This window comes from Arvicola amphibius, chromosome 6 (genome assembly GCF_903992535.2).
Source record: "Arvicola amphibius chromosome 6, mArvAmp1.2, whole genome shotgun sequence".
Lineage (NCBI taxonomy): Eukaryota > Metazoa > Chordata > Mammalia > Rodentia > Cricetidae > Arvicola > Arvicola amphibius.
The window spans coordinates 122,449,502-122,477,215 of NC_052052.2; the positions used below are offsets into that span (position 1 = coordinate 122,449,502).

Sequence of the window (27,714 nt, forward strand, 5' to 3'; positions counted from 1 at the left end):
AATCCTCAGTTTTCTTGGTAATGTATGGCATCCCAGGTGGGTCTTCCCCAAATTTCCAGTAACAATATCAAATTTACAAAAAGTTACTGGCACAACATAGAGGATAACCCATCACCTGAGTTTGGTTTCCCTAGTACAAGCATAGCATCATTTAGTCAGAGTTAAAGGAAGCGGCATTAAACTATTTTATTTGCATGACTATTAACTGAACTCCAGGCTTAATTAAATATACCATTAGTTTTATCGCTAGCATCCTATCCTAGCATCTGCTCTTCGTACACATTCCATTTAGTTCTATGGTGGTTTGAATAAGAATGATCCACCATAGGCTCATATATTCGAATACTTAGTCACAGGGTAGTAGTACTATTTCAACGGATTAGAAGGACTAAGCTTCGTGGCCTTGTGGAAGCAGGCGTGGTCTTATTGGCGGGAGTGTTTCCCTGGGGGTTGGCTTTGAGCTCTCAAAAGCTCAAGCCAGTTCAGTGTCACTCTTTCCCTTGACCTGTAGACAAGGATGTAGTTCTCAGCTACTGTCCCAGACCTTAGTGCAAGCATGTGCCCCATCATGATGACAATAGACTAAGTCATTGAAATCGTGAGTGATTCAAATGCTTTCTTTCATAAGGTTTGCCTTGACCATGGTGTCTCTGCACTGCAATAGAACGGTGACTAAGACTCTTCACGTCTCCATAGTGTCCCTTGGTGGTGACACCTTCGTAATCTTTCCTTGGTTTTCATAACCTCCACATCTGTAACATGCAGCTCACTCAAAAAAATGTATGTTTTATTTATTTATTTATTTATTTTTTGGTAGACAGGGTTATAGTATTTATTTATTTATTTATTTATTTATTTATTTATTTTTAGAAAATAGCAAATAGGAAATGTCCTTCCTCTCACATCCTGTTTGTGGTGCATTACGCATTATGACCATCTATAAGATCAATCTGAATCACTTAGATAGGTGTTGTTGGCCAGGTGCCCCCACTATATGGTCATTATTTCCCTGTTCTTCTTATTTTGTTATTTAGAAGTCAGCGTGGCCTATACTCAAGGTGACCAGGGAGGACCAAACCCAGTCTTGTGGAATAAAGGTTTCGGTTACATTGATTGGGATTCTTCTGCAAAGAAATATATCCTCCTCCAAGATATTCAGAAAGTCATTTATTTTTAAGTGTAGGCTGGTGTATTTGTATTTGACACGCTGTGTTATAGTCTAACTCTGGATTGCTTGTTTTATGGCTCAACTTTTCTAGTCTCACCATCATCTGAAACTCTTTGGAGTTCCCATATCCCATTATATGCCTTCTCCTTTTTATAAGTTCTTTCTTTCCCTCTGGGTTTCTCAGCCAGGCATAGCTTGTCATGTATTTTTTTTTTCCAACCACAACCATGGAATAAGCCATTTATATCAAGAAACTCTGGATTCTTTTGTTGGACAAGGATATTTAGAAGCCAAGATCTGGACACTTAAAATGTCCTTGACTCCTAGGGTCTTGTTGCTTCTAATCCTTCTCAGCGGAGTGCCGAGGACCAATGCACAACAGCACACAAAACTACATGCTATGTTTCTCTCCACCTTTTCGTGTGTGCACATGTGTGTATGCTTGAATTCCTACTAATCTCTCCAATTCAAATCAAGTTTTACAGGGCCAAGCTTATAGTTTTTACTATAAGTTGAGTCTGAAAGTTGTGAGTAGGACATGAACCCAGTCTCCCCGTGTTTAGCACAGACTGGAGCATATTCAGAGCGGTGGCCGCTCAGAGCTAGAGACAGCTCTAGCTTCAGTGACAAGGAAATACACTGAAGGGCTTAATTTTCAGAAAGCTTACACAAGTGTGCCAATGTCCCCCATACTAATGAGTCTACACAGCTATTCACCTGCTCTGGCATCTTCAAAGAGCATTTCTTGAAAACTTACTGCATTACCAGGATGCTGATCTGGGTACATTATCAGGTACCTGCCCTGTTATCTCTTTTTACTTTTATCAGCATGCAGGACAGATATTCCTATTTCATAAACAGACTTCTCTAAAGTCTCCTAACGTCTAAAGAATAATTCTTTTTCTTTATTTCAGCCAAAAATTATTGATGTAGGAGGAATTATGTAGATCAGTATTCCTACAAATGTGGCAGGTAATAGAGATGCAAATGGAAGTGGGGGAGCACGGGGTGTGGGGGAGGAGCGAGGGGGCGGGGGAGGCTAGTAAATAAACAGTGGGGAACAGACAGTTCTTTCAACAGAGTTCAGGGAGGGATAGGAGTCTGCAGAGGACGGCTGAGCTCTCCTTGAGAAAGTAGAACAGTCTGCTAAGTTCTCTCACAGGAAGCCAGGTATCTTCAAAAAGGAGTAGAAGTCCTCCTGACCCTCCACACACACACACACGCACACACACACACACACACGCACACACACACGCACGCACGCGCACACACACACACCACCTCGTCTGCTGTAGCACCTGAGCTACGATCCTTTGTGCCCTAGGTGAGAGTCCTGGTACTGGAGCCCAGGCTTTAAAGTTGTTGATGACCTGAGAGCATTGTCCCTTCTGCAATGGCCTTTTCTTTGTTATCTGCTAAGATTCCAGATACCCAAAGTCAAATCTGCATTCACCTTCATCATCCTTTTCCCACAACTATTCCTTGATTTCCACTCGCTCTCGATGAATTTGTCTGACTCTTTCTAGTCTTTCTTGTGTTTCTATGAGATTGTAAGGCTGGGGCTACACCGGCCTTATCTGCCTATCTGCCTCCACTGCCTGGCATGGAGATGGCACACTGAAGATGCCCTAAAGCTCTAAACCCAGACTTACCTGCAAAATATGAACAGTCAAGCCTTTGTGATGCTCTCTACTCTTTGACCAAACTTGTTGGTGTCTGCATTCCCAGCACACATCCTCATCTTCATAGAGTCAATATGGCCAGGGAAATAGCTCATTGCATTTTTAGAGTTGGGCTTTCCTGCTGCTAAGTTCCTGATGATTCACAATGAACAATGAAAATCTATTCTTCCCTTTCTGGTAAGCCTTTCTGACCCAGGTCACAGTTACATCTTGGGAATGTCTATCCCAGTCATTTCCCTATTGTGACAGTCAGCGCACTAGGAGCCCTGCACTTGAATGAGAACCATCTGAGGGCATATAACTCCTGGAATCAAATAGGTATTCAATAAATGGTGATTGAAGAATCCACGAATCAAAACTAAAATAAAATTGGCAAGAAGATTGCCATATACTCTCTTGCCTGTTCACAATCAAAATGCTCTTGTAGTAACTAGCAATTGTTTTAGTCAGAAAACTAATATCCACTTCTAGGATTCGTCTTGCTCTGTGTATGTCTATGTTTCTTTAACTCCTGCCTGTTTTCTAAGACCTAAGTGTCTCGAGTTTGCATGTGTCCCTTCATCACTGTAATTAGGGCTTACCATTTTGTGATAGATACTGAGAAAAAATGAATTAAATGTTCTCAGCTTAAAGGAATTCCTGTGTCAAGGAAACATAATCATGTCTCTCATCAGCGTCTCGCCAGAACCCACGTGACTTCTCCCACACACGATTCTAAACGATAGCAGCTCCAACCCCAAACTAGACAGGATCATTTTCTCCGTCTTGTTTGGTATTTAGTAACTTCTCTGGCTTGTATTTGTTTTGCCTTAACTGTGTGTAGTGTCTGAGCAGGATTTCCTTATGCATCTAAGTGCTGAAAATATACACTATTAGGAAAGGAAGAAGCTAAGTGTGTGAGCATCCAAGCTGCAGTCAAGAGAGTTTTCTTTGTGCATGGTAGCAGCTCACTACTGTTAGCAAAATATTAGAAAGTCCAATGTTCTTTCTGAAGGAAAAGAAAAAAACAGTTTACAACCCCTCACCTTAATTTGGTACCTTAATATTCTAGAAGAGTTAAAGTTGGTCAAATTCAATTAAAATTAATTGCTTAAACCCATGGCTATGCCTGAACGATTGCTAGACCTTTGTGTACTGAGTCCAGAAATAAACTAATCAAAAGCATATTGGAAAAAGCTGACAGGTTTCAAAACACAGACAGTCATATCTTATTTATACAATGCACCTTTCCAAAGCTGCTGCTGCATGAAAGGTGCACATTAGGGGTCAATAACAGACAATCCAACCTTGGCTCACACATATCCTCAAAAATCTTCCATGCAGTTTCCAGCGTCCTAACATAGCATATGAAGAAAAGGTCGAGAAAGTTGTTTGCTGTGTGTTTTAATTGATAAAACCTTAAAACTCCCTGTTTACATATCCAAGAGTTTTTAAACAATGGAACGGAAGATAAATGCCATTTGAAAATGGAAATTAGTGGCAAAACATGAGTCCTTCACTTATATCTTAGAACTAAATGCTGAACATGATGTGTGTCTGTGTGTGTTGGATGTGCTGGACATGATGTATGTGTGTTTGTGTGTGAGTGTGTGTATATAGACAAGAAGTCTACACTTCTTAGTATAAGAAAAGTAATTAATAATATGCTGCACAAAAAAATTATTTTTCTATAATCCAAAGCCCTCTTAAAAATCAGTAGGAAAAAATGACTAAGGACCACAAATAGGTTCCTTTATAGAAAGATAAAAAAGTCAAAGAATCAAAATTTAAGGGTAAAGATTCACCTATTTTCACCATTAAAAAGGAAAAAATTTAAACTAGAATCCTTTTATTTCTCATATATTTGCTGCCACATAAGTCTTTTATGGGCATTAAACAATAAGTTTATAAAGAAATACTAAAGGCCACCAAATTAAATTGCTCCATAAATATTTGAGGAACAAAAATGCTGGTGAAACTGAGCGTAAAACATGGTCGGACTTGACTCGCTCCACAGTCTTTCCTCCAAGCATTCTCTTGCCAGAGACGCCAAGATGGACTTTTAATATCTAGATTTGGAATCTTAGACAAGATATCTATTTACATTTCCTTAGTGATTTACTTATTTGGGGGCCTTTCAGCACAAGGGAATGTGGAGAATCTTGGAAGGAAAACAAAGATACAGAAAAGTTACCCTTGAGTGGAAGGGTACATAGAAGGGATCAGAAGAATCCAGGAAGAAGATCTTTACATGACGCTTAAGATATTTTTTAAAATATTTATTTTGGCTCATGGTTTTGGAGATTTCTGACTATGACCAATTGACCTTGCTGCTCTAGATTTGTGTCGGAGCATTATGGCTAGAGCATGTAGGACAGTAAAGCTACATGATAGTGGGGCTGTCAAAGGCTTTCCTGCAATCACCCCCCTCAAGGGTATTCCACAATCACCTAAACCACTCATAATATACCATGTCTTTGACATCATGCCCTTGAGGGTGTATTCTACACCCAAATGTAGCACCAGGGTTACAATTCTGAAAAAAACAAATTCTAAATACTGATTGTAACACAAAGCAGTGTAAAAACAAGGAACACTCAGGAATCGAAGGTCATAAGAGGAGGTAATAAAATTTATAAATCTTAATGGTGAAAGTAATTTCCCACCTAAATCTGAGAAATCAAAATATAGTTTCCGTAGTCATTGTGTACATATTTGGAGGGGAGGTGTTATTGCTGTTTCTATGTGAATAACACAATGACAATATAATACAATGTTTCTTGTTCTTGAGGTCTTCGACTGCCTCGAAGAATTTGCGTTCCCTTCTTAGCTCAAGAAAGCTAATGACCTTGGTAAATCTGAGTAGTTCTAAAAGATCTTTCGAACGTCGAAGTTTTAATGACTTCTGTTGACTCTTCTCATGATGAGTCATCCACAGCAGAGTTCAAATAGGAAGTCGTCTCCTTGAAAGTTTATTTCTAAAGCTCCAAGTAAAGCCAGGTCCTGTGGGATATGTCCCCAGTCTGTTCGTTCCACTTTCCTACCGCTCACTAAGAGTATATAAGCAATCATAATATCTTTATTTAATGTCTGTCTCCCATTAGGGTGTAAGTTCCGAGACAGCAGAGAGAGTCTAGCTGAGCCATTTCCAGCAAGTTCCCCAGAGCCCAACACAGCTCACTGCACGCACTAATCACTTAGTAACTAGTTGATAAATGAAGAGTAGGGCAGAAAGGATAATGCCCTTCCTGAACTCCACGACGAATTTACACCCTACTGCCTAGAAGCTATAAGTATAGCACCTTTTATGGCAAAATTGATATATTTGGATGTGATTTAGTTAAGGATCTCTGGACAGGAGAATTATTTTGGATTATCTGTGTAAGTCCAATGTAATCATAGAATTCTTACATTGGCAAACTTTGAGATCCGAGCAGGAGAAGAAAATGTAACTACAGGGGCTGGGGAGATGGCACAGTTGGAAAAATGTTTGCCACATAAAAACGAAAACCCTAGAATGTATGAAAAGCCTGGTACCTTCATACACCTGCAATCCCACCAATGCAGAGGCAGGGACAGGCTCCCAAGGGGTCACTGAGCAGGAAGCCTAGCCTAATCAGGAAGTTCCAGCCAACAAGAGACCTTGACCTGACAACCATGGTAGACAGCTGAGGACCAAGGCTGTCCTCTGCCTCCACATGCACAGCACACAATAGGCACACACAAACACGTACATACACACCCACAAAAAAAGCAAAGAAAGGGAAGGCAGAATAGAGAAGGAGAGGAAAATGTGACAGTAGAGGGAGAGCATGAAGTGATAGATCATCAGACAAAGGGATGTCAGCAACGACTGGAGGGAAAGCAAAGGTCCTCCATTTGGCCCGTAGAGAAGGGACATGCCTTGTTGACACCCTAACGTAGCCTGGATTTCTGACCTCAAGAATGGCAAGAGATAATTTCTCATTCTTAAACCACAGCTTTTAAGGTAATTTGTTACAATGGCTGAAAATTAATCCAAAGTGAGTGAGATAGCTCAGTTGGTAAAGGTGCTTCCTGCCACGCCTGATGACCTATAGGACCCACCTGGTAGAAGAGCTGAGCCGACTCCAGCAAGCTTTTCCCTGACCTATATATGCATACCACAGCATTTGCATGCATACACACACACACACACACACACACACACATACACACACACAAATATGTGTGGATGTAAATAAAACAATATGACTACAAACTTCTTAGTTGTCTAACAATGAGTGAGATTTATTTAACGACTTGAGGGCAAATAGAAAAACAGCATAATCATAACAATAATAACCACCGTTATAAAACTGGGATGGAACATACAATCTGACTGATGGATTATTTACTAAAAATCATTTGTTTGGGGAATGTGCCAGCATCCTATAAATAAAACTAGACCTCGGAGTCACACTGGAGAGCTGTCTGTATGCCCAGACATTAAGGCAGAGGGAATCAAAGGGAACAGGTGGCAGTTGGCAAAACCTTTGACAACCCCTTTGGCAACATTGGGTCTTCATGGTCTCATCTACAAAGTAGGGTTGAGAATTGTTTCTTCTGACTTTGCAAAATTAATATAAAGTATAGAGATAAAGTATATATCATGTTTGTTGCAGAACTAGAAGCAGAGGCTGCAGGATGGCTCCATGGTTAAGAGTATTTGCTGTGTAGGCCCAGTGACCTGAGTTGGATCCATAGAATTCATGGTGAAAGGAGAAAAATGACTCCCAAAGTTATCTACAATATTCACATGTGCACAGGGTACATATAGGCCCACACTCGTACATAAATCACACACATGCATGTGCGCACACAAACACCCTACACACATACACGTGGTATAATTAATAAATACAAACATTTTTTAAAAGTTAAGAAAGCAGAGATGAAAATTCATGGTAATATAGGTCACAATGGTCGTGGTGTTTACTTACTTTTCCCATTGCTATGCTCCCCCACAGGGAAGGAAGGTTCATGGTTTGAGAGGTTATAGCCCATCACGTCAGGGAAGGCATGGCAGTGAAAGCCTGAGGCAGTCCTGGAAGTCATGTCAGCAGTCAGAAGGCAGAGAGAGTCAGATGTTGTTGCTCAACAGGTTTTCCTTTTCCCTATTTTATTTAGTCTATAGGATGGTACACCATCACCCCATAGTTAAACCTCTGTATAAGAGCCCTCGCAAACCCAGAGATGTGTCTCCTAGGTGATTCTCAATGCAGTCAGGTTGATGATATAGTTTAACCAGCACAGTGGTGATACTGATAAAGTCAATGAATAATTGGAAAGGAGTAGAGCAGATCAAGTGCTACTTTTAAGGCATTGCTTAAGGAAAGAAAGTGATAGCCGTGATGCCAACAGTACTTGTAGCTATCTATATCGTACAACATGAGCAGGAAAGACATGAATGCAGCTGTCAGTGCGATCTGTATGAAGATGAGGCAGTGAGCAATGAAGAGAACGCATTTTTAAAGGAGCGGCATTTTCTCCCACTTTCCTAATACTTTATTCTGGAAGAAAACAACATGAATTTGACTTTATTTTTCTATTTATCTTAAAGTCATAAATGCCTATCAGAGCTGGAAAATGTCAGGCCATGAAAGAAACTAGGCTTTGCTGAAGCTAAATCCTGGGTATTGGCAAATAGTCACTGTGTGATACCATGGCACACAGATAAAAATACACCTGCAAATTCCACCCAAAGGCCAGGCTGCCCGAAGGAGATGGACACTCACAAGCATGGAATATCTTGCCTTGGTATTTCTACTTACTGGAAATCACCTCAAAGTCCTTTTGCTGTACTTTTTGACTGGCTGTTTCTAGTATGCTTGTCTTTGTCATTTTGGGATGCTACAAAAAAAGTATAATTATAGAGGCAGGGAGGGGAGCAGAGATAAATGTAGCACTCAATAAAAATCAATAAAAAGTATGATTATATATAAGTATAAGGTCTTCAAATAATGAATTAAAACTATCATTTAAAAGTATCATACATTACAAATAACTGAAATTTGTTTCTCAGTTGTGAGATCTGGACGTCCAATATCAGGATGCTGAATACAGATTCTTGTTATAGCATCAAGTGGGGAAGAAAGAGGATTTCTTGGTGAAAGCCTCTTCAGTTTTGTTTATTTGATAGTGTTCTTTCAAGACAGGGTCTCCCCATTTATCCCAGGCTGGTCTAAAACTCATGATCCTCCTACATCCACCTCATAGGTGCTAGGATTACATGTGTGAGCCACCACACCTGAATGCCTTCTTAGGTCACAAATCCCCTGTATCAGATGAACTCTCATGACATAATCACACCCCCAGAGTCCCACCTCTAAACTGGAATTAGAGCTTCAACCTGTGGATTAAGAGAGAGAGCACACAAGCATTCAGTCTACTGAGCTGCCTTATGCTATAGTCAACTATGTCCTTATCTCCTTGATGGAACAGCGATGACCCCCTGGATATACCAACTTCTAAATGTTGCATCATTTTAAAGGTAAACTTGTACTCTTAATTTGGGTGTAAGGGAAAACCTGTTCTCATAAACTTTTGGAGAAAAAAAATTAGAGTAAATAAGCAATCATTCCCCACCCCCAAACCTCTTCTTTCCCACATGCTCTTGACAATTAGAAGAAGCCGTCCATCTCAATCATCCTCGCTTCCCTTCCCAGGGGCGTTCTCCTCTGTGGAGATCTGTCACTGCTGTCAAAAGCAGGGAGGGAACAAAGACACTTTGGGTACTTTTCAAATCTACTGCTGCTCTAATTGATAGCATAGAACTCCATCACAAAATTGTCACTGTAGAAACGTGTGCCCAACAACGCCATTTATCTTTACTTCCTTCATTCCCACACCCCCAGAATCTAGTTCTTTAACATCTTGGAACACAAGGAAGATGAGTTAGAGATTGTATCTCGTCCAATTCACCAATCTTTTACAGTGTCAAGGAGCACAATATAGATGCCTAAGAACCCTTGCTTACTGTCGTTTTTCCATACTTCCCCATCATAGTTGATGTGGCCCAGTGCTCTTGGCTGAAGCGTTTCAGTTGGAGAACGCTCAATCTATAAAATACCAGTCCCCACAAAGCACTACAAAAGCATGAACATGTTGACATATTTCGTGACTCTCTAGCAAAAGAATTTAGTTCCCAGAGTTCCCAAACTTCCTTTTATTTTCTGTTTTACCTCACCTATTAACATCTCCCAGAGCAAAGTGAAAAGCATTGGTCAAGCACAAAACAAATCTGAATTACATTTGGACTGTGTTATTCATCATTTCTGTGGCTTTGGATAAAGTTTTTATTCTCTCTAAGCCTCAGCTTATCTCATATATAAAATAAAAGTACTCATTACTTTCCATAGTGTGTTCTAATGGCAGTTTACTGCCAAGCTCTCTGCCCATATGATAGAATCTTAGGTGTCTCATTGCGGCACTAGTAAACAGTTCATGAAACAACATAGCTTAGATATTCAGCAAGTATCTCGGAGATGGGTGAATGGAATGAATGGCTGCAGGAGAAATGACTGATGGAAAGGAAGCTGTCTGCCTTTCACGCTCATCCGTGTGCACACCCGCATCTGGATTACATAAATTTCTACCCAGGTACATGACTTCTTGACAAAGGAAACCACGCTTCTTGCTTGACTATCTGACGTTGTACTTGGCATTCACCATGTTTTGCTGAAACCTCATGGGTCCTATTTTCTTGCCGGAATTAAAATATCAGTTAAAATTTCATTCTTGGAAACCAGGACGATTGTGGTGGAAAGGATGTTGGCATAGAAACCTGAGTCAGTCTTGCTTCTGCCTTCAGAAAGACACTCATTAAATTATGAAATCTTTGTGTCTCTTTTTCATTTGTAAAGCACAAACTATAATACTGTTTTTCTGAGGTTCAAGATCATTGAAAAACAGCATGAGTTTACAAAGGTTAACATAATCATTGCCACTCTTTCAGTTGTCTATTGGTATAACAACTCAAAATAAAAGCCAGAATTGTTATCATTAGCACTGATGCCAAACTAATGTCAAGTTTCCTTTGTAGCCAAAACCTATGGATTTTTCAATATACTGATCCATATATTTTACCTCTGACCCTTATGATATTCCTGACAACTAAAATGCTCATTATCTTTCCACCCATTTCCACCTTTGAAAACTTAGTGCAAAACGGCTTCTTCCTGAAGCCAGCTCAATGTTCCTCTTTTCCCAAGTAGTGGCATCCATTCTGGTTTCCTTAACTTTCCTCATTGTCACACATTCGAGCATGTGCCTGTCTTACTCCCCAAGTAATTGTCAAAATTCACATAGGCAAGGAGGTAACAGCTGTTTTTACACAACTCTCCTACTCTGCACTCCCTGGCCTGGCACCTGCTGCGGTACCTTCAAGCCAGTAACATTGGCTGGATAATGGAAAGAGTAGAAATCCGAAATGTGCAGAGCTTGCTCAGTCTTCATTTAGTAATCTTCATCTCAATCACCTGGTGACTCATTTCAACATGTCTTCATAGACGTTAGGAGAGACCCAAAGTGATAATTCTGAGCCATTACAGGTAGTGGACACCAATACAACAGGACAGTTCTAGATGTATCCTGAATCTATGATTTTTCCATAAAAATAAAGGAGCTTAGTTTTTATCAACATTAATGACTCTGTAGAACAGGGGAAGGGGTAACTGGGCTTTGAAGTCTAAAAACTCTGGGCTCTTTCCATAGCCTGATATAAACAGAGGTTTTTCTGTCCTGCTCCATCCTGCAGCCACTTCTAAATAATTGCCCAGAGACTTAATATTAATTACATATTGCTTGGCCTATAGTTCAGGCTTATTATTAAATAGCTCTTACATTTGAATTACCCTATTTCTATTAATCTATTGCCACATTGCCATGGCTTTTACCCGTCTGCTGGCATCTTGTTTCCTGGGTGACTGTCTTGCATATCTCTTGGCTCAACCCTTCTTTCTTTTTTATTTTTATTTTTATTATTATTTTTATTGAGCTCTACATTTTTTTTCTGTTCTCCTCCCTATATCTTCCCTCCCCTTCAACCCTCTCCCAAGGTCCCCATGTTCCCAATTTACCCAGGAGATCTTGTTTGTTTGTTTTTTTTTTTTACTTCCCATGTAGATTAGATCTATGTATGTCTCTCTTAGGGTCCTCATTGTTATCTAGGTTCTCTGGAATTATGATTTGTGGGCTGGTTTTCTTTACTTTCTTTTTTCCTGTATTCAGTTTGACTTTCCTGCCTAGATATACTCTTCCTTGCTATAGGCCAGAACAGCATTTTTTATCAAACAATGAGAGCAACATATATTCAGGGCGTACAGAAGGGTTAGCCCACAGCAGACAGACTCCAAACACGCTTTTTAATCCTAGAACAGTTGCCTGCCTTTTGAGTGTACTACATTGTAAAGCAGGAATGATTGTACTTCCTGGGAATAATGAGAGATTTGAGCAAGAGCCCATCTTAAGCTGCAAGACCACTGATAAGCTTTCTCACACTTTTTCAAGTTCACAGTATAGTAATCAATAATAAATAATCTCCGCACTCCCCTAAACACTCAAGCATTACACACAGCTGTACTAACCCTGAAATCAAATGGCAGATTTACTCACCCGTGTATTCCATGCCTGAGCCTTCAAAACCATGATCTTATTTAGGGCCCTTATCTGTGCCTTATATAGTTAATAGGGAGCCTTCTCTGTCCTGGGGTGATGCCAGAGTGGGATCCAGGGCATCTTCTGAAACTTCCCTATACTCTTCGCTTCATTGCTGAATAAAGCACCTCAGCATTGTTTGGATCTCATACAGAAACGGCTCTCTGAGACACTAGTCACAATTATCACCCAGAAACTCCAGGGGCAAACTGTCAAGAAGCTGCAAGGGTGCAAGAGTGCCCCAGAAGACTTAATCATAGGGACTGTCTCTACATCACTGTAACAATGAATCTAGAACTCAATACCCCCTCTGCACACTGCAACCTACGAGTGCCTATGGGGTTTCAAGCCTAGGTTCCTTCTCTTATTCCCCATAAACAGGTTAGAAATCAGGCTCTTCCCTCTTTGCTTCAATATGGTGTCATCTAAACTGTATCAAGGGGGAGAAGGAGGGGAGGGAGGGGGGAGGAGGAGGGAAGGAGATGGAAATTTTTAAATATAAAAAAAATAAACCATGAGAGAAAAAAAAAAAAGAAATGCTTCAAATGTCTAATTTCAGGATCCTACCCTTTTCCAATTTTCAGCAAATTGTGGACTTTTCTTCTGGTTCATGTAGATTGAATTTTGAGGTGGGTACTGAGCAAGTGGTCAAGTTAGAGTCCACATCTGTCTGTTCTTATATGTTCTCACTCCCTCCTTAAACTGACCCTCATCCCACCTCCCCTGGCACTCCCCCCCATGCAGCAGCAGTCTGATTTACCTGCCTTGGCTCCATGGGAGGACCATAGAATCAGCACAGGTTTCTCTGGAGCTGGGGACCTTTGACACAGTGTTATGACAAACATGAAACAACAATAATAATACACATGTATTAATGGAGTGGTTCTCATTCTTAAAATTAGAATGCACTGAGAGGAGCAAAAGGGAGAATATCACCTCCACAATTACTGTGGTATATTTCTTTGCTTTTCTTGATATATAAAATAAGGAACCCTATTTTTCTTGCTTAACATAATAATGATGTTTCTTAATTAAAAAGCTTATAATTGTATATATTAACTCTACATGACAATATGTGACCCAAGTGTATTTTAACACAAGTGTGCATTGTGTGTTGGACACATTTTCCCTATTATGGTCCTGTGCCTTTCCCTTACCCTCCCGCCCCCTTTCCATCGTCCTCTTTGTTCCCCTACATAGTCTAACTTCTATTGTCATGCCATCTATATATGATTTATTGACCTACTTAAAATCTAGAAACCACTTAATGTATTCAGTTGCATTTATTTTCTTGCAAACAATATAAATTTGTTCTTTTTTTAGGGCTGAAAGAATAATACGTATATTTTTTTATCCATCCCTCTGATGGTCAGCTAGGCTGTTTCTGTAGCTTAGCTGTTGTGGAAATTGTTGCAGTGCATGCTCAAGAATCTCTGCGATGTGTTCACTTGGAGTCCTTTTGGTAGGTACTCAGTCTGTGCCCGGACATACAGAGCTCCACTGTAGCAGGACTGGCTTGTTGTCATCCCAGCGGCAGTGTAGGAGGGATTCCTTTTGCCCAGATCCTTGCCCATGCCTGTCACTTGTTTTCTTAATGACTGTCATTTTGACACCAGTGAGATAGGATATCAATGTAGTTTTAATTTGCATTTCCCCAGTCGTTAGGGATATTGAGCACTGTTAAAAGTATTGATTGACCATTTGTGTTTTTTCTTTTTTTTTCCTTTGAACTCCCAATTTATCCAGTTAGCCTGGCGAGTAAATGTATACATTACATTGGTGACTGGGTAGCTTATTTTCTTATTGCTTGGGTTTTTGAGTTCTCCATATATTCTACCTGTGCTCTATTAGATGTAAAACTCGAAAATATTTTCTCAAATCCTTCAGGCTTTCTCTCCACTCAGTTAACTGTTTCCTTTGCTGTACAGAAGCTTTTTAATTTTATAAAGAATTGCTTATCAATTATTGACCTTATTTTCTAAGCAACTAGACTCCATTCAGAAAGTCCTTGCCCATGTGTGTATCTTGTATTTTTACCTGCTTTTTTCTCTAACAGTTTAAAGGTATCCACTATTGCACTAAGGTCTTTGGCCCATATGTAGATGGTATTTGTACAGGGCAAGAGATGTGGATCTAGTTTAATTCTTTTACATGTTTCTACATGTAGACAATTGCCCCAGAACCATTTACTGAAGAAGCAGTATTTTCTTCAATTTTTGACATCTTTTTCAAAATCAGGCTTAAATTTATATAGGTTTGTGTCTGAGACTTCTATTCAACTACACTTTTTTTAAAAACTTGAGATCAGGTATGCTGATACCTCTAGAGGTACTATTTTTGCTCACAATCACCTTACAATCTGGGATCTTTGTATTTCCATACTAATTTTAATATTTTCTTCCTTTTTGTTGATAATGACACTGGAATTTCGATGAAGACTGCATTGAACCTATAGACTTTTTTAGCAATTAAACAATTTTCACAATATTAATTATTCTAATCTATAATCAGGGAAGCCTTTCCTTCTTCTGGTGTTTTCTGTGTTTCCTTTGATAATTTAAAGTTTTCTTTATAAAGGTCTTTCTCTTCCTTGGTTACACAGGAAATAGAAATAATAAAAGAACCAGAAGGTCGTGAGAAGGGCCATGACGTGTTGTTGACTACTGGGGGTGAGGGAGTCATTTTTCTTAGTGCTTTAGCCACTGATCAGTAACTGTTGCTTCAGTCAATAAACTCTCACCCTTGTGCAGTCAAGAAACTCTAATTAAACTAAGTGGGTCATGTAGACGAAGGCTGCTTGTTCATTTCCCGGCCACCCAGACTAGAAATAATCACACTGATACTACATTAATTGCAGCACCGCTTGGCCAATGACTGTAGCATATTTCTAGCTAGCTCTTACATCTTAAATTAACCCATTTCTATTAACCTGCGTACCACCACATGGTTGTGGCCTACCAGTAAGGTTCCATCCTATGTCCGACGTTTGTCTCCAGCAGCGGCTACATGGCTTCTCCTTGATTCTGCCTACTTTCTCATCCCCTATATGCTTGGAATTCCCACCTTGCCCTATTATGCACAGCAATATAGCTTCTTTATTAGCCAATGGTATTCACAGCATACAGAGGGGAATCCCACATCAGGGTCATACACAAGAAGACAAAGTGAGGATAGGAAGGGACTTATAGGGAAGAAAAGACCCAGTAGGGAAGGGAAGGGTGAAAGAAAAAAATGGGGATAAAAAGGAATAAAAGTTACTATATAAAAGTATGAAACTATCAAACAATAAAGAACTTTAGATCAAATAACATGGTGTCTCAAGGCTGCTCTGGTCACATGCTAAGGTTTTTTCAGAGGCCTCTTTCCTTCCTCTGTAGCTACCAAAAGTAGCAATTCCCCATCTCTCTACTTCCTTCTCTCTCCTCTCACCATCTCCTGTTGCCTCCTTCTCCTTCCCTATCCCTCCCACTTTGCTCCATCTTCCTTACTCTCCCTCTCTCTTTCCATCTCTCTTTGCCTCTCTCTTCTCCTTACCTCTTCCTCTCTTTTCTTCTCCATGTCCCTTTCTGTCTCCCTCTCTTCTTCTTCCTCCCCTTTCCACCCTCTCTCTATTACTAAGAGTACAGTAAACATAAATGTTTTCTTTGGCTTTTATTTCAATATCTCTTGAGCACCTGCCATGTGGGTGAGATATTGTGTTGGGCCCTGCAGATGTTGAAATGGGCCTCAGCATGCAAGGGGATCCATCCCGGATGAAAGCTGGGCACATGGAGAAGGTAGGACATGGCCTGGAAGATTCACATGGAGAGAATGAGCTGGAGGCTAACAATTAGTGGCCAAAAAATAAATCAGCATGCAGCTCTGGTGTCTGCCATACTGGACACATCAGAGGAGATTAATTTAAACAAGTATATAATTTCCAGGTTTTCCAGAATTCTTGGAAAAAGCCCAAGGTAATTCCCTAAGGTGAATTGTAGTGGGCCACTCTCTAATCAGTCTTCCTGTCAGAGAGAGCCATATTTTAAAAGTAAGTACTATCATTAATTCTGTTGCCCCTGATGCCAATAGACAGAAACGCACCCTGGGTATGGCATTGGCATGCAGCATAGAAAAGACTACTGCACGGCACCACCACACTAAGGCCTTAGCACTGTCACAGGGTTTTATTTGATTTGATTTTTTGCACAGTGGTGTTTTAGTTTTCTAAGAAGCGTACCTTGTCCCCAAGTTCCCTGGACACCAAGACCAGTTGGAGAACGTCATCTTTGTTCAGGTTATTGCTGTGCCCTCTTAGCTACCCACCAGCCTATTGCCTTTGACCTAAGACACATGCTTGCTGTCCTCTGAACTTGAGCCAAAGGAGCCTGATTTCAGGCAGACACTGGGATGTGGTTTCAATGTCTACCCATGGAAGATAAGTGGAGCTGGCTTGGAGGCCTTCTTTGTGGGAGCTTCTTCTAGAAGGTTCACTCTGACTCTAGCTCAAAGTGGGAGGTCATGCCACTCCTCCTCTCTCACCACCCTAACCACAGGCCTGCAGTGAAGAAAAGGAATCCATCAAACATTAAACAAAAGTTAACAGTCACCCAATTCCTGAATATCTGCTAAAAAGCCAAGCCAAGGCCCATATCTCCCATGAGGCTTTGCTCTTGCTGCTGTTTCCATCTCAGAGGTCTCCTTCCTCCATAGACATTCACTGCTTCAACACAAAGATGGCCATATCAGTGACCCAGGGTGGGCGTTACCCCCAACTCCAGCTTCAGATGCGATACAAGAGTAGAAAATGGACTCTTCCACTGAATATGCCAGTCACTGAGCAGGACATGTTAGAGCTTTCGGGGGACAGGCCAAGGAAGGGACAGTGGGACTGGCACATGTATGCTGAGTCTGGGATACCAGCGGTGGGAAGCAGTGCGTGACGTCACCTCTCCCCAAACCTCAAGTTGTGCCTGTCTGCCTCCTACAAATACGGAGGTCCTTGGAATTTTCATTGCTACCTTCACTAGCAATGAGTTAACTCTTTACATTTGCAGTGTATGTATGCTTCAGAGGTGTGGTTAAATGCTCTAGAAATGGATGCAAGAGAACAGTAGATATAGAACCAGGAGAGGAGAAGGTAAATGACACATGGATCATGAGTTCATCTGACAGTGGCTGCACCTGCTGTTCTGGAGAATTCTGCAGAACTGTTGATAACCTGCTTGGGACAGAATTTACAGAGGGGCCACTCTCTCAGAGACACCAGTGCATATGGCTGTCAGGGAGCAGAGGTTCAGGATACTGTCTGCCAGCTCTGCTTACTGACCTGGAGCCAGCTTCTTTGCTTTAGTACATTTGCCTTCTTTATCTAATGCAGTGGTGATATCTCTCAGGGCTGTTGTAAAGACTGCATGAAGTGACATTTAAAAGGTAATTAGCATAGCACATGGTACAAAGTCTTAATGAGGGCATCTAGTAACAATAATTGCCTTTCTGTAAATTATTTTATCAAACAATAGTGGAACAGTTCATTTATTGCAGATTTGTAGACTTTGATTCTAATTGTAGAAAAGACACGTAAGCCACAGGTGAAAAAGGAGTTATGGTGCTATCTCATTTCGCTTCCGTAGGAGGCCTGGAAATTTACGCTGGAGAAGGCGAGACACATCCTCAAGAGGTCCTCAACCATGGTAAGTAACCAGATGGTAGCAGGCCACCCTATTCCTTGGTGTGCTCTCCTCTCACGGGCCCTGCTCTCACACTCCAAAAGCCAGAGGCTTCTCTGGGCAAAGCTCAGCAACACTACAGTAACTTCACAGTGAGACAGGAACAGGAGCCCCTTTCCCTGTTTTGGTCTTGCTCTTCACTCTGTGGCAGGCAGTACCAGCCCCGGTACTCTGACATTTAGGGCTGTCTCCTCTGTAGGAGCTGTCTTGTGCTTTGTGACATCAAACACCATCTCTGTCATTTACCCACTGCATGCCAGCAGCACTGTCCGTCACCCCCTACTGTAATACTCTCATGATATCACCAAGCTGAGAACTGCTCTCTGATAGACCATTCTAGAGAAAGCTGTGACCTCCTCTCTTCCTCTTTGTAAAGCACGATATCAGGCAGTGTTTCACTTCGCTGAGCCTCTGGTCTCCTGGCTGTCAGATTAGGACAGTGACAGTATCTTCTGCAAATGGACTAATAGATAGTCAAAGTAACCGCTTTCCTGCAGAGGACTTAGCACCCAAGAATGGGAAAGCAGTCCCAACCACTGCTCAGCTCCATTTGCTCTCTTTATAATGACTTTTTTCTCAACAGATAGAATGCTTAGCTCAAACCAGCCAGCTAAGGGTTTGACTTACACCCCTTTCTAGGGAATTGTTGGAATCCTGCCTCAGCAATTACACTTTCAATTCTTGTAAGTGGGGCAAGTCAGTCCCAGTTGAAAGGGAAGCTGGAAAGTAGGCTGAGTGCTGAACATGGTGACAGTGAGGATGCATTCTACAGCAGGGAGGGTGCATGGTGACAGAGGATGCATTCTACAGCAGGGAGGGTGCATGGTGACAGAGGATGCATTCCACAGCAGGGAGGGTGCATGGTGACAGTGAGGATGCATTCCACAGCAGGGAGGGTGCATGGTGACAGAGGATGCATTCCACAGCAGGGAGGGTGCATTGTAACAGAGGATGCATTCCACAGCAGGGAGGGTGCATGGTAACAGAGGATGCATTCCACAGCAGGGAGGATGCACAGCAACAGTGAGAATGCATTGCACAGCAGAGAGGATTCACGGTGACAGTGAGGATGCATTCCACAGCAGGGAGGGTGCATTCCACAGCAGGGAGGGTGCACAGGCATTGTCATGGGCTCCTCCCTGCCAGCTTCCCTCATCATTCACTCTCTGACAACTTGTCTCACAGTATTGATTTAGAAACAAAGAAACAAAGGGGAGGGAAATCACTCACGTCAAGGCTGACCAGAGGCAGCAAGTAAAGGGCGTCCAAATGTATTTAAATAATAAACAAGCAGTTTTATTCTGTGCGCCCTATACAATATTTTTTAGATGGCAACCTGAAGAGGTCCTATGAGTTTTGATGAACAAGGCTGACCCAAGTTAAGTGGTAGCAGAAGAGATATTTCGACAGAATTGGTTAATCAATCATGATGTCGGCTTCAGCACTCATTGCTTCATTCACAGAATAATTAAAGGTCAGTAGTGGCCAGTTCATCTAGTCGGGTTAATATGTTGAATAATAAGCAGAAACACCACGAAATCTCCATGACCAGCACCTTCAAAAATCTGAGCAGAATGGAGGACAATGTGATTGTCTTTTGTTCTTCTCACTACAGGTTTAAGACTTATTTTAGGGCATTATTTGTTTTACTGGCACAAACTGCCTTGGCACAACCTCAAAGGCTAATTAGGATTTTACAACTTTTTTTTTTTTTTTGTCACCAGACTTGAAAACATAATTGGTGAGGCAGGATTCCAATTTCAAATTTTTTTAAAAAAAAAAATCTATTGACTGTTCAACAATTAAGAAAGAAAACTTCCCCAAAGCTTCTCTCGATATGTTTACTCCAGACTGAAATCATCAGGAAAAAAAAAAAGTGTCTTTGACAATCTGTTCAGGGAATATTGGCTGTAATCACTTTTGCCCGATGGCTAGTGTGACTGCAGAACTACTAGCCAAGACCCAGCAAGCTCTTCCTCTCGGCTTTCTCCTATAAATGTCTGGACTGGCAGGAGTGGGGAGAAGGCTTGGAGGTTAAGAGCATCTACTGCTTTTGCGGAGGGCTGCAATTTGGTTCCCAGCATCCACATCAGATAATGTATGACCTCCTGTAACTCCAGCTCCAGTGAATCTGACAACCTCTTCTGGCCTCTGAGGGCATTGTACTCTCAAGGACATACCCACACATAGACACACACACACATGCAGAGAAAGAGTGAGAGAGAGAGAGAGAGAGAGAGAGAGAGAGAGAGAGAGGGAGAGCGAGAATTAAAGAATAAGAATTAATCTTTGATAAAAAGAATTATCTTTTTGCTGAGCAGTGGTGGTGCACACCTTTAATCCCAGCACTTAGGAGGCAGAGGCAGAGGCAGACAGATCTCTGTGAGTTCAAGGCCACCCTAGTCTACAAGAGCTAGTTCTAGGACAGGCTCCATAGCTGCAGAGAAACCCTGTCTCAAAAAACAAAACAAAAAAAAAAAAGGAATTATCTTTTTAAAAATATGAACTGTAGAAAAGTTTTGTGCTGTGGAAGGAATCAAAAGCTTCGAAAAGGTATGGATTTCAGGAAGGGTCAAGGAGGTTCCTTGGGAGATTTTTTGAGTATTTAGAAAAGAGCATATAAGCCAATTGTTTAGAATATCTGAAGTGTGGATATCCTACTTAATTCTCACCTCCACCTACACAAACTGGATAGTTTTTCTCCTCAGTCTCACATTAGAGATGAGAAGGCTGAGACTCAATCACTTTCTCTATGTCGCTAGTACACGGGCAATGCATCACATAGATCCATCAATAGCTCGCTCCAAATCCACTCTATTTCCTGTGCGGACAGCTCTCTGACCAGGCCTCCTCAGTGCTGAACCTGACAGAGAACTTTTGTACTAGTCTCTGTGGATATGGAATTATGCTGGGGACAGCCTGTGCCTCTGTACACAAAACACTAAGCACAGCTCTACCTGGCAAATATACTCACCTGAGAAGCGAACACATGCTGTGTTCAAGTGTGTTCACATCCCAGCCCAGAACAATTAAATCCAGGTAATATAATACACACAGAGTCGAAAAGCAATTGAATTGGAAATTTAATGTCAGGTTTGCTGTGTAGAGGAAATAGTTCAATCCCCCCACACACACTTTGACCTTTCATTTGTGTCATTCACCCCATGTTCTTTATTCAAGAGTTTGTCGCTCTGCCTCACTTCCCATCGGGTGAGGGAAGCTGGTAAGACTGCACTGTCCCCAGGGATTACCTAGACTCTACACCTTCCTTTCAGATGAGTTGGGATGCAGCCAAATTCAGAATGTTAAATCCATTTCTGCATTATTTACAGACCAGCTGTCCTTGGCTAGCAAAGTTCACACGGAAAGGTGGGGTCTGGCAAGTGTGCAGGCAAGGACTTCTGTGTGGCTTGCACGTCCATCTCTGTTTGTCTTTGCAAGTGCACTGTCTGGAATTGGAAAGGTGGCTTGGGAACAACTGTCTCTGTCCCTTTGTGTGACACAAAGAACAGAGGAGAATAACCCTGTCTGGACAGAAGAAGCAGAAGGACTCTGGACATGCTGCATTGATGACTGTAGTGATGAGGAGAGCGGGCCGCATCACGCCGCCAGGCAAGCTTTACCTGAAATAATTACACAGAAACTGTATTCATTTAAAGCACTGCCTGGCTCATTATCTCTAGCCTCTTCTTGGCTAACTCTCACATCTTAATTAACCCATTTCTAATAAATCTGTGTATCACCACATGACTGTGGCTTACCAGCAAGATTCTAGCCTACGTCCATCTCAGGCCGGAGAGACATGGCGTCTGCCACACTGCCTTCTACCCAGCATCCTGTTCTGTCTACTCTGCCTACCCAATTTTCTGTCCTATCAAAAGGCCAAGGCAGTTTCTTTATTTAACCAATGAAATCAACACAAAACAGAAGACCCTCCTACATCAGATGACTGCTTACTTCCTGACCTCAGTATCTGTGCAACGAATAGCAAAGGCAGCTGCAGCCTTCCAGCTGGATTTTGACAATGAACAGTTGTGCAATTATAAAATTCTATTCTATTGTACCTCTTGTGTAGTAATTATAAGACTGTTCATGTAATTTCATGTGTTGGTTATCATCATTGTTGAACTCTACGTTGTCATTAGAATAATTAGACAGGCTTTCAGACTAAGGTAAATACTAAGAGAAGCAGCTCCAACATCTGAATGCAGCTGATTTAAGTCACAGAATGTGTCTGTGCTGGCAAACTGAAACCAATGTTTTGTATGAGGTCATGCTAACATTGCTTTATTCTGACTTCAATCAGACCCCACATCTTTGACTTTAACCTACTAAAGCATCCCTTCTCCCACTGTCACTGCCTGTACCTTATGTCAAATCAGTGCGTTTTCTAACAGGTACAGTTTGGTTCCTCACCTCCAGCCCAGGACATGAGACACTTGGCACAGTCTAGAAACTGATTTGTGCTGCTGGCATCTAGCAAGTAGAGGCTGTCACACAGTATACAAGGTAGCCTAAGGCTACAAAGCCCAAACTTGCATCTCCAAGGAGATTTTCCCCTTCTCCTCCTCTAGGAAATCCATCTCTAGCTATCCTTTTAAGATACAAATATAATCCCCACCATAGAACCTCCACCTGGCGATGGATGGAGAAAATGACTGAGCCCCACATTGGAGCACCGGACTGAGCTCCCAAGGTCCTGATGAGGAGCAGAAGGAGGGAGAACATGAGAAAGAAAGTCAGGACCATGAGAGGTGCGTTCACCCATGGAGACAGTGGGACAGAACTAATGGGAGATCACCAACTCCAGTTGGAATGGGACTGATGGAACATGCGACCAAACCGGACTCTCTGAATGTGGCTGACGGTGGAGGCTGACTGAGAAGCCAAGGACAATGGCGATGGGATTGGATTCTATGGCGTGGACGGGCTCTGTGTGAGCCTTGTCAGCTTGGTTGCTCACCTTCCTGGACCTGGGGGGAGTTGGGAGGACCTTGGACTTAGCATAGAGTAGGGAACCCTGATGGCTCCTTGGCATGGAGAGGGAGGGAGTGAGGGTATGGGTGGAGGGGAGGGGAGGGAAGGGGGAGGAGGAAAAGGGGAGGAGATGGAAATTTTTATATAATATAGAATTAAAATAATTTAAAAAATATATAGTCTCCTATCTGACCCATTCAAGGATTCTCTACTGACCTCAGAGTAATGGGAAGATGAATCCTAAGCTGTCATAATATCTTGCTTCTTGCATGGTTCATGGGGTTCTGTAGATCCCAATGCTCCAGCAGGACTAAAATGTTTATCATCCCCTAATATGCCCAGTCTTTACATATGTCCACAGCACGTGCCAGCAGGCTCCCGAGTCAGGATTGTGACTTCTTCACTTTGGTATGCACATTAAGGATCTCGTGGAAATAAGACTGTCTTGTGATATGTGGTGGGCAGGGCCATGCATTTCTTGAGGCTCCCAGGTGGCACTGACACTATAACCATACTTTGATATAACCGTGTTGGCTAGGATCTAGAATAGTGTTTCTCAAATGTTTAGCGGACAGCAGAATGACCTAAGAGATTGAGCATGAAAATGATATGAAAAACAAATGAGGAAGGACAGGTTGCCAGAATCCATCCTGTGGTGCCTAATTAAGTACATCTAGTATGAAAATTTGCATCTCAGAAAAGTTATGTACTGTATCTTGAATTAGGAAGCCCCCTGTATTTCTGCCTTACTTTCTACCATCTCCTTTCTGCCAAATGTCTGAGTTATCGTCATTCCCTACAAGGTTCCTAAAGAGCCCTATTAGTGCCTATACTTTGGACTCCACAAGTAATGTTGACAGCTGGGACGTCTTTCACATGGTGACCTGAGGACATCCCCGTGCCTTAGACATGGGCGTTGCTCCTCTAGTCCTAGGATGCTGGGAAAGTATACCAGAGACCCACACAGTACCTCCATTATAGTCTGAAAATGTTGTCAGTCTTAGGCCAGGATGGAAATAACATTAATGCCCACAAGTATACTTCATATACACTCAGGGCTGGTGGAAAGCAACTGTGTCTCCCTATCAGCATCTCCTTAACTAGTCAAGTAGGATAGAATTGTTTTATTTGAAAGCATTTTAAAGATTGTTTTCAAAGCATTCCAGAAGAAAATGTTTGAATAGCTGACCAAAGCAGGCAAGACCTATTTGAGGAAAGCACAGTGTGAGGTTGGCCATGAGGGTGGCTACTAAGGTGGAACAGATGCCTGGGCTCCAATTCCAGGAATGAGCATAAGCCCCTATACAGGAGACAGAATGAACGTGGGACATAGAGACAAGAGAAAAAAGTGCATCTGGGTAAACACAGGAGAACCAGATTTGTGTTCAGTCATCCAGACAACAGAGGGGTCTTTTGTGGGAACCATTCCTTGACTTAATCAACTCTTCTTGTTGTCTTTTTTTTATCTCTCCAGAAATATCCTAGAAGTGGCTCCAATATTTGTTCACTACCATTTTTGGCCAAGATCTGCCAGAAAATTGAATTGTATGTATACTATTTCTACTGTCAGTATAGTTAGGTCATCTCCTGGCTTGTCTTTGTGTTCTGCAGGCTAAACTGATATTCATATTTAAAAGGCATCCTCCTGAAATTGATCATATTTCTTGCTCAAAACATGGCTTGTATAGAAACAAATAGAAAAACTTATTTTGAACCAAACAATTTTGGAAATGTATCACAGGCAACCTTAGCCCCAGTGAGCAGTGTCCAAGTGAGGGTTTCAGGCAATCACGGTTTAACACTTGGGGAAAGCCTCTCCTTGCCACACAATATAAGGATGAGGTTGGCTGCAACATTCTTGCACAGCTTCTGGGGCTTTGTCTGACTTGGGTGCTTAGGGAATGAAGAAAAAGCAAGCACACAGAGAGATGGAAAGAAAGGCTGGGGTTGGGTGAACCCGGTTTCTGATGGAGAAGCCTCAGGACCCCTAAAGCTCAGTGGTTTTATATAGTTTATTATATAGAGTTGAGCAGAGAGGCAGGCTTAGTGCATACACCTGAACAAGGAAGAGGGGTTATTTCATCACTAAACAAGGAGGCAGGGTTTATGGCATACAGCTGGACCAAGGAGGCAGGTTTAACTAATCTCTGTAGGAGTAGGGTTGGTAGGGAGTAGTCTTTGGGCAGTAACTATGAAAGAGGGGAGGTGGTGGACATCTTCTGCGCACACTATCAACATCTATACATGGCCAGTAATGTGATACATTACTCTCTGAGCCTCACCCTAAGGAGAAGGCTTTGCCATTTTCCCATGGGTCTGAGTCTGTATGGCTTATGTATCGTTTACATGGCTATGCCCAAGTCAGCGCAGACATTAGCTCGGGAACCCTCTCACTCAGGGCTTTCTCCACTTCTCACCGTCAGCCCTGGGCATGGCTATAACCACAGAAAGACACTGCCCAAAATTCTACACCACCACCCTCCACCCTCACCTTCCACCAGCACACACTCACGTCAATGTAATTTCCAAGGCTGAAGGATGAAGTTCAACAGTCGACCATCAGCCCAGCAGGCACAGGGCACTTGGTTCAGTCCCCAGTGTTGTAAACAACTGCAAAACTATCCCAGATCTTAGCTTCACCCTGTGTCTGAGCTTAAACTACATATCATAGAATTAGTATTACAAACACAAGATAAATGATGACTTGTGAAGCAAAATAGTTCAGCTTTTTCCTTGCTCTCTGTGTTAGTAAGAAGAGAGGACAGCTGTAACGAAACACACACACACATTCTCCCTCTTCCTCTCCCTCTCCCTCTCCCTCTCTCCTCCCTCTCCCTCTCCCTCCCCCCCTCTCTCTCTTTCTCCCTCTAATGAGGCCCTATCCCCTTCAACAGTGATACCACCTGGCAACCAAGACCTCTGCACAGAAGCATCTAATAATGTTTTATCTCTAAAGCACAACTCCAAGCCTTAAAAAAAGTAACTCCCCAGGCCATTGAGGACCCAACCCCCTCACTCCTGGGTGTATTTAGTTCCATGCAACCTTTATACTTCTTTATTTTTTGTTTTATTTTGTTTGTTTATTTGTTCATTTTTAATCTTGAGTTGATTTAAAGAACTTGAGTCACTTAATGTCTTAAGGCCTGTTTCCCCTTACCTAAAATCAAACTGTAAATCGAGTTCTTTTTTCCTCAGAATCATCTGAGAAATTTAAAAACCAGATTCCTTGACCCTAGACCTAGTAAAAGAGCACTACATTTTCTCAAACATTCTCTAGGTAAGTCTTGGATGATTTTGTCCTCAAATCTGACTCCTGGTTATCTATGTCCAACGATTACCTACACGTCACGAGACAGAGCTAAAACAATACATGCACAAGTGATGCTTTAATGGTTTAATGATGTGAGATACTCGTGTAGACCACAGCAGCATCTGCTCTGCCACCTATTTTCTCTTGCTTTCCTGTGGGAGCTCCTGTGACTTTATTCTATTCTGCCCCAGCCTGGCTGTCTTAGGAAGAGAAGCAGAGGCTTGAGAATGCTTACAGGTGCAAGAGACAGGCTACTTGTATGCTCTAAGGAGCTAAGTTCCTGCTGTTGCTGTGACAAAATGGCACAATCTATGCTCTCTCAGTCCTGGAAACTAGAAATCCAAAACCAAAGACAGCAGGACTGTGCTCCTCTAACAGATGCTCTCGGTAGAATTGTTCATTGCCTCTTCCTTGATGCTGTGGTACCCATCAATCCTTTCAGCTGCATCCCTCCAATCCCCATCTCCACTTTTTATTCAATGATTTCCTCCACCTCCCCTACCCATGTGGGGGGGGGGCGTGGTTTTACCTCTTATAGCCTGCTAGTCATATTTGACAAAGGTCCATTATAAGGACTGCAAATTAACCTAATTACATCTGCAAAGACCTACCTGTATTAAGGCCAGGTTCACAGCTACTGGGAGAGGAACATAACTTAAGTCATCTTAAAAGTTTTCCCATGATCCACCACTCATTATCTCTTGAGCTTCGTGGGGACTACAGTTGCTGAAGATCTTTAGGCTGCTAGTAAGATAGCCGGAGGAAGAAGGAGGCAGCAATGATTCTGACCCACATCCAGAGTCTCTGAAGAACCAAAGAGTTACAAACTTTTCCTCGCTCATCTGCCAACAAGAGCCCCGCAACCAGTTGGCCTGAATCCCAGAAGCAGCAGCCTTGCCCTTTCTGTGGCTAGGGTTAGGTGCAGAGAGCCTCAGGTTATGAGGAGAAGGGACTGTCAGACATGAAAGAAGATGCTTCGAGGCTGAGGTGCAGCCGGCCCCCAGGTGTCCAATCATTGCATCATGCCAGGTTTGAACTGATTTGAGAACCCCCTCTCTTTAATGGTACCATTGAAGTTTCCAAGGTTATCCAAGTGACAATACTTTAACTGAACCACCTTTAAATTTTGAATTCAGGAGCATCTAGGGCCATGGATTTTTTTGGCCCAACTTAAAAGAAACATTATTCCTTTATGATAAAAGCAAAGCCAGCATGTTT

General features: G+C 42.0%; 1 protein-coding gene across 1 annotated transcript in view; it reads left to right on the forward strand.

The window, feature by feature from the left end:
• Positions 1-27,714, forward strand: part of Aoah (acyloxyacyl hydrolase) — a 192,659-nt gene that overhangs the window by 55,232 nt on the left and 109,713 nt on the right. Inside the window, exons 5-6 of the mRNA XM_038334078.1 lie at positions 18,114-18,173; positions 24,661-24,731. Coding sequence (XP_038190006.1) covers positions 18,114-18,173; positions 24,661-24,731 — 131 coding nt within the window. The remainder of the gene's footprint in view (positions 1-18,113; positions 18,174-24,660; positions 24,732-27,714) is intronic.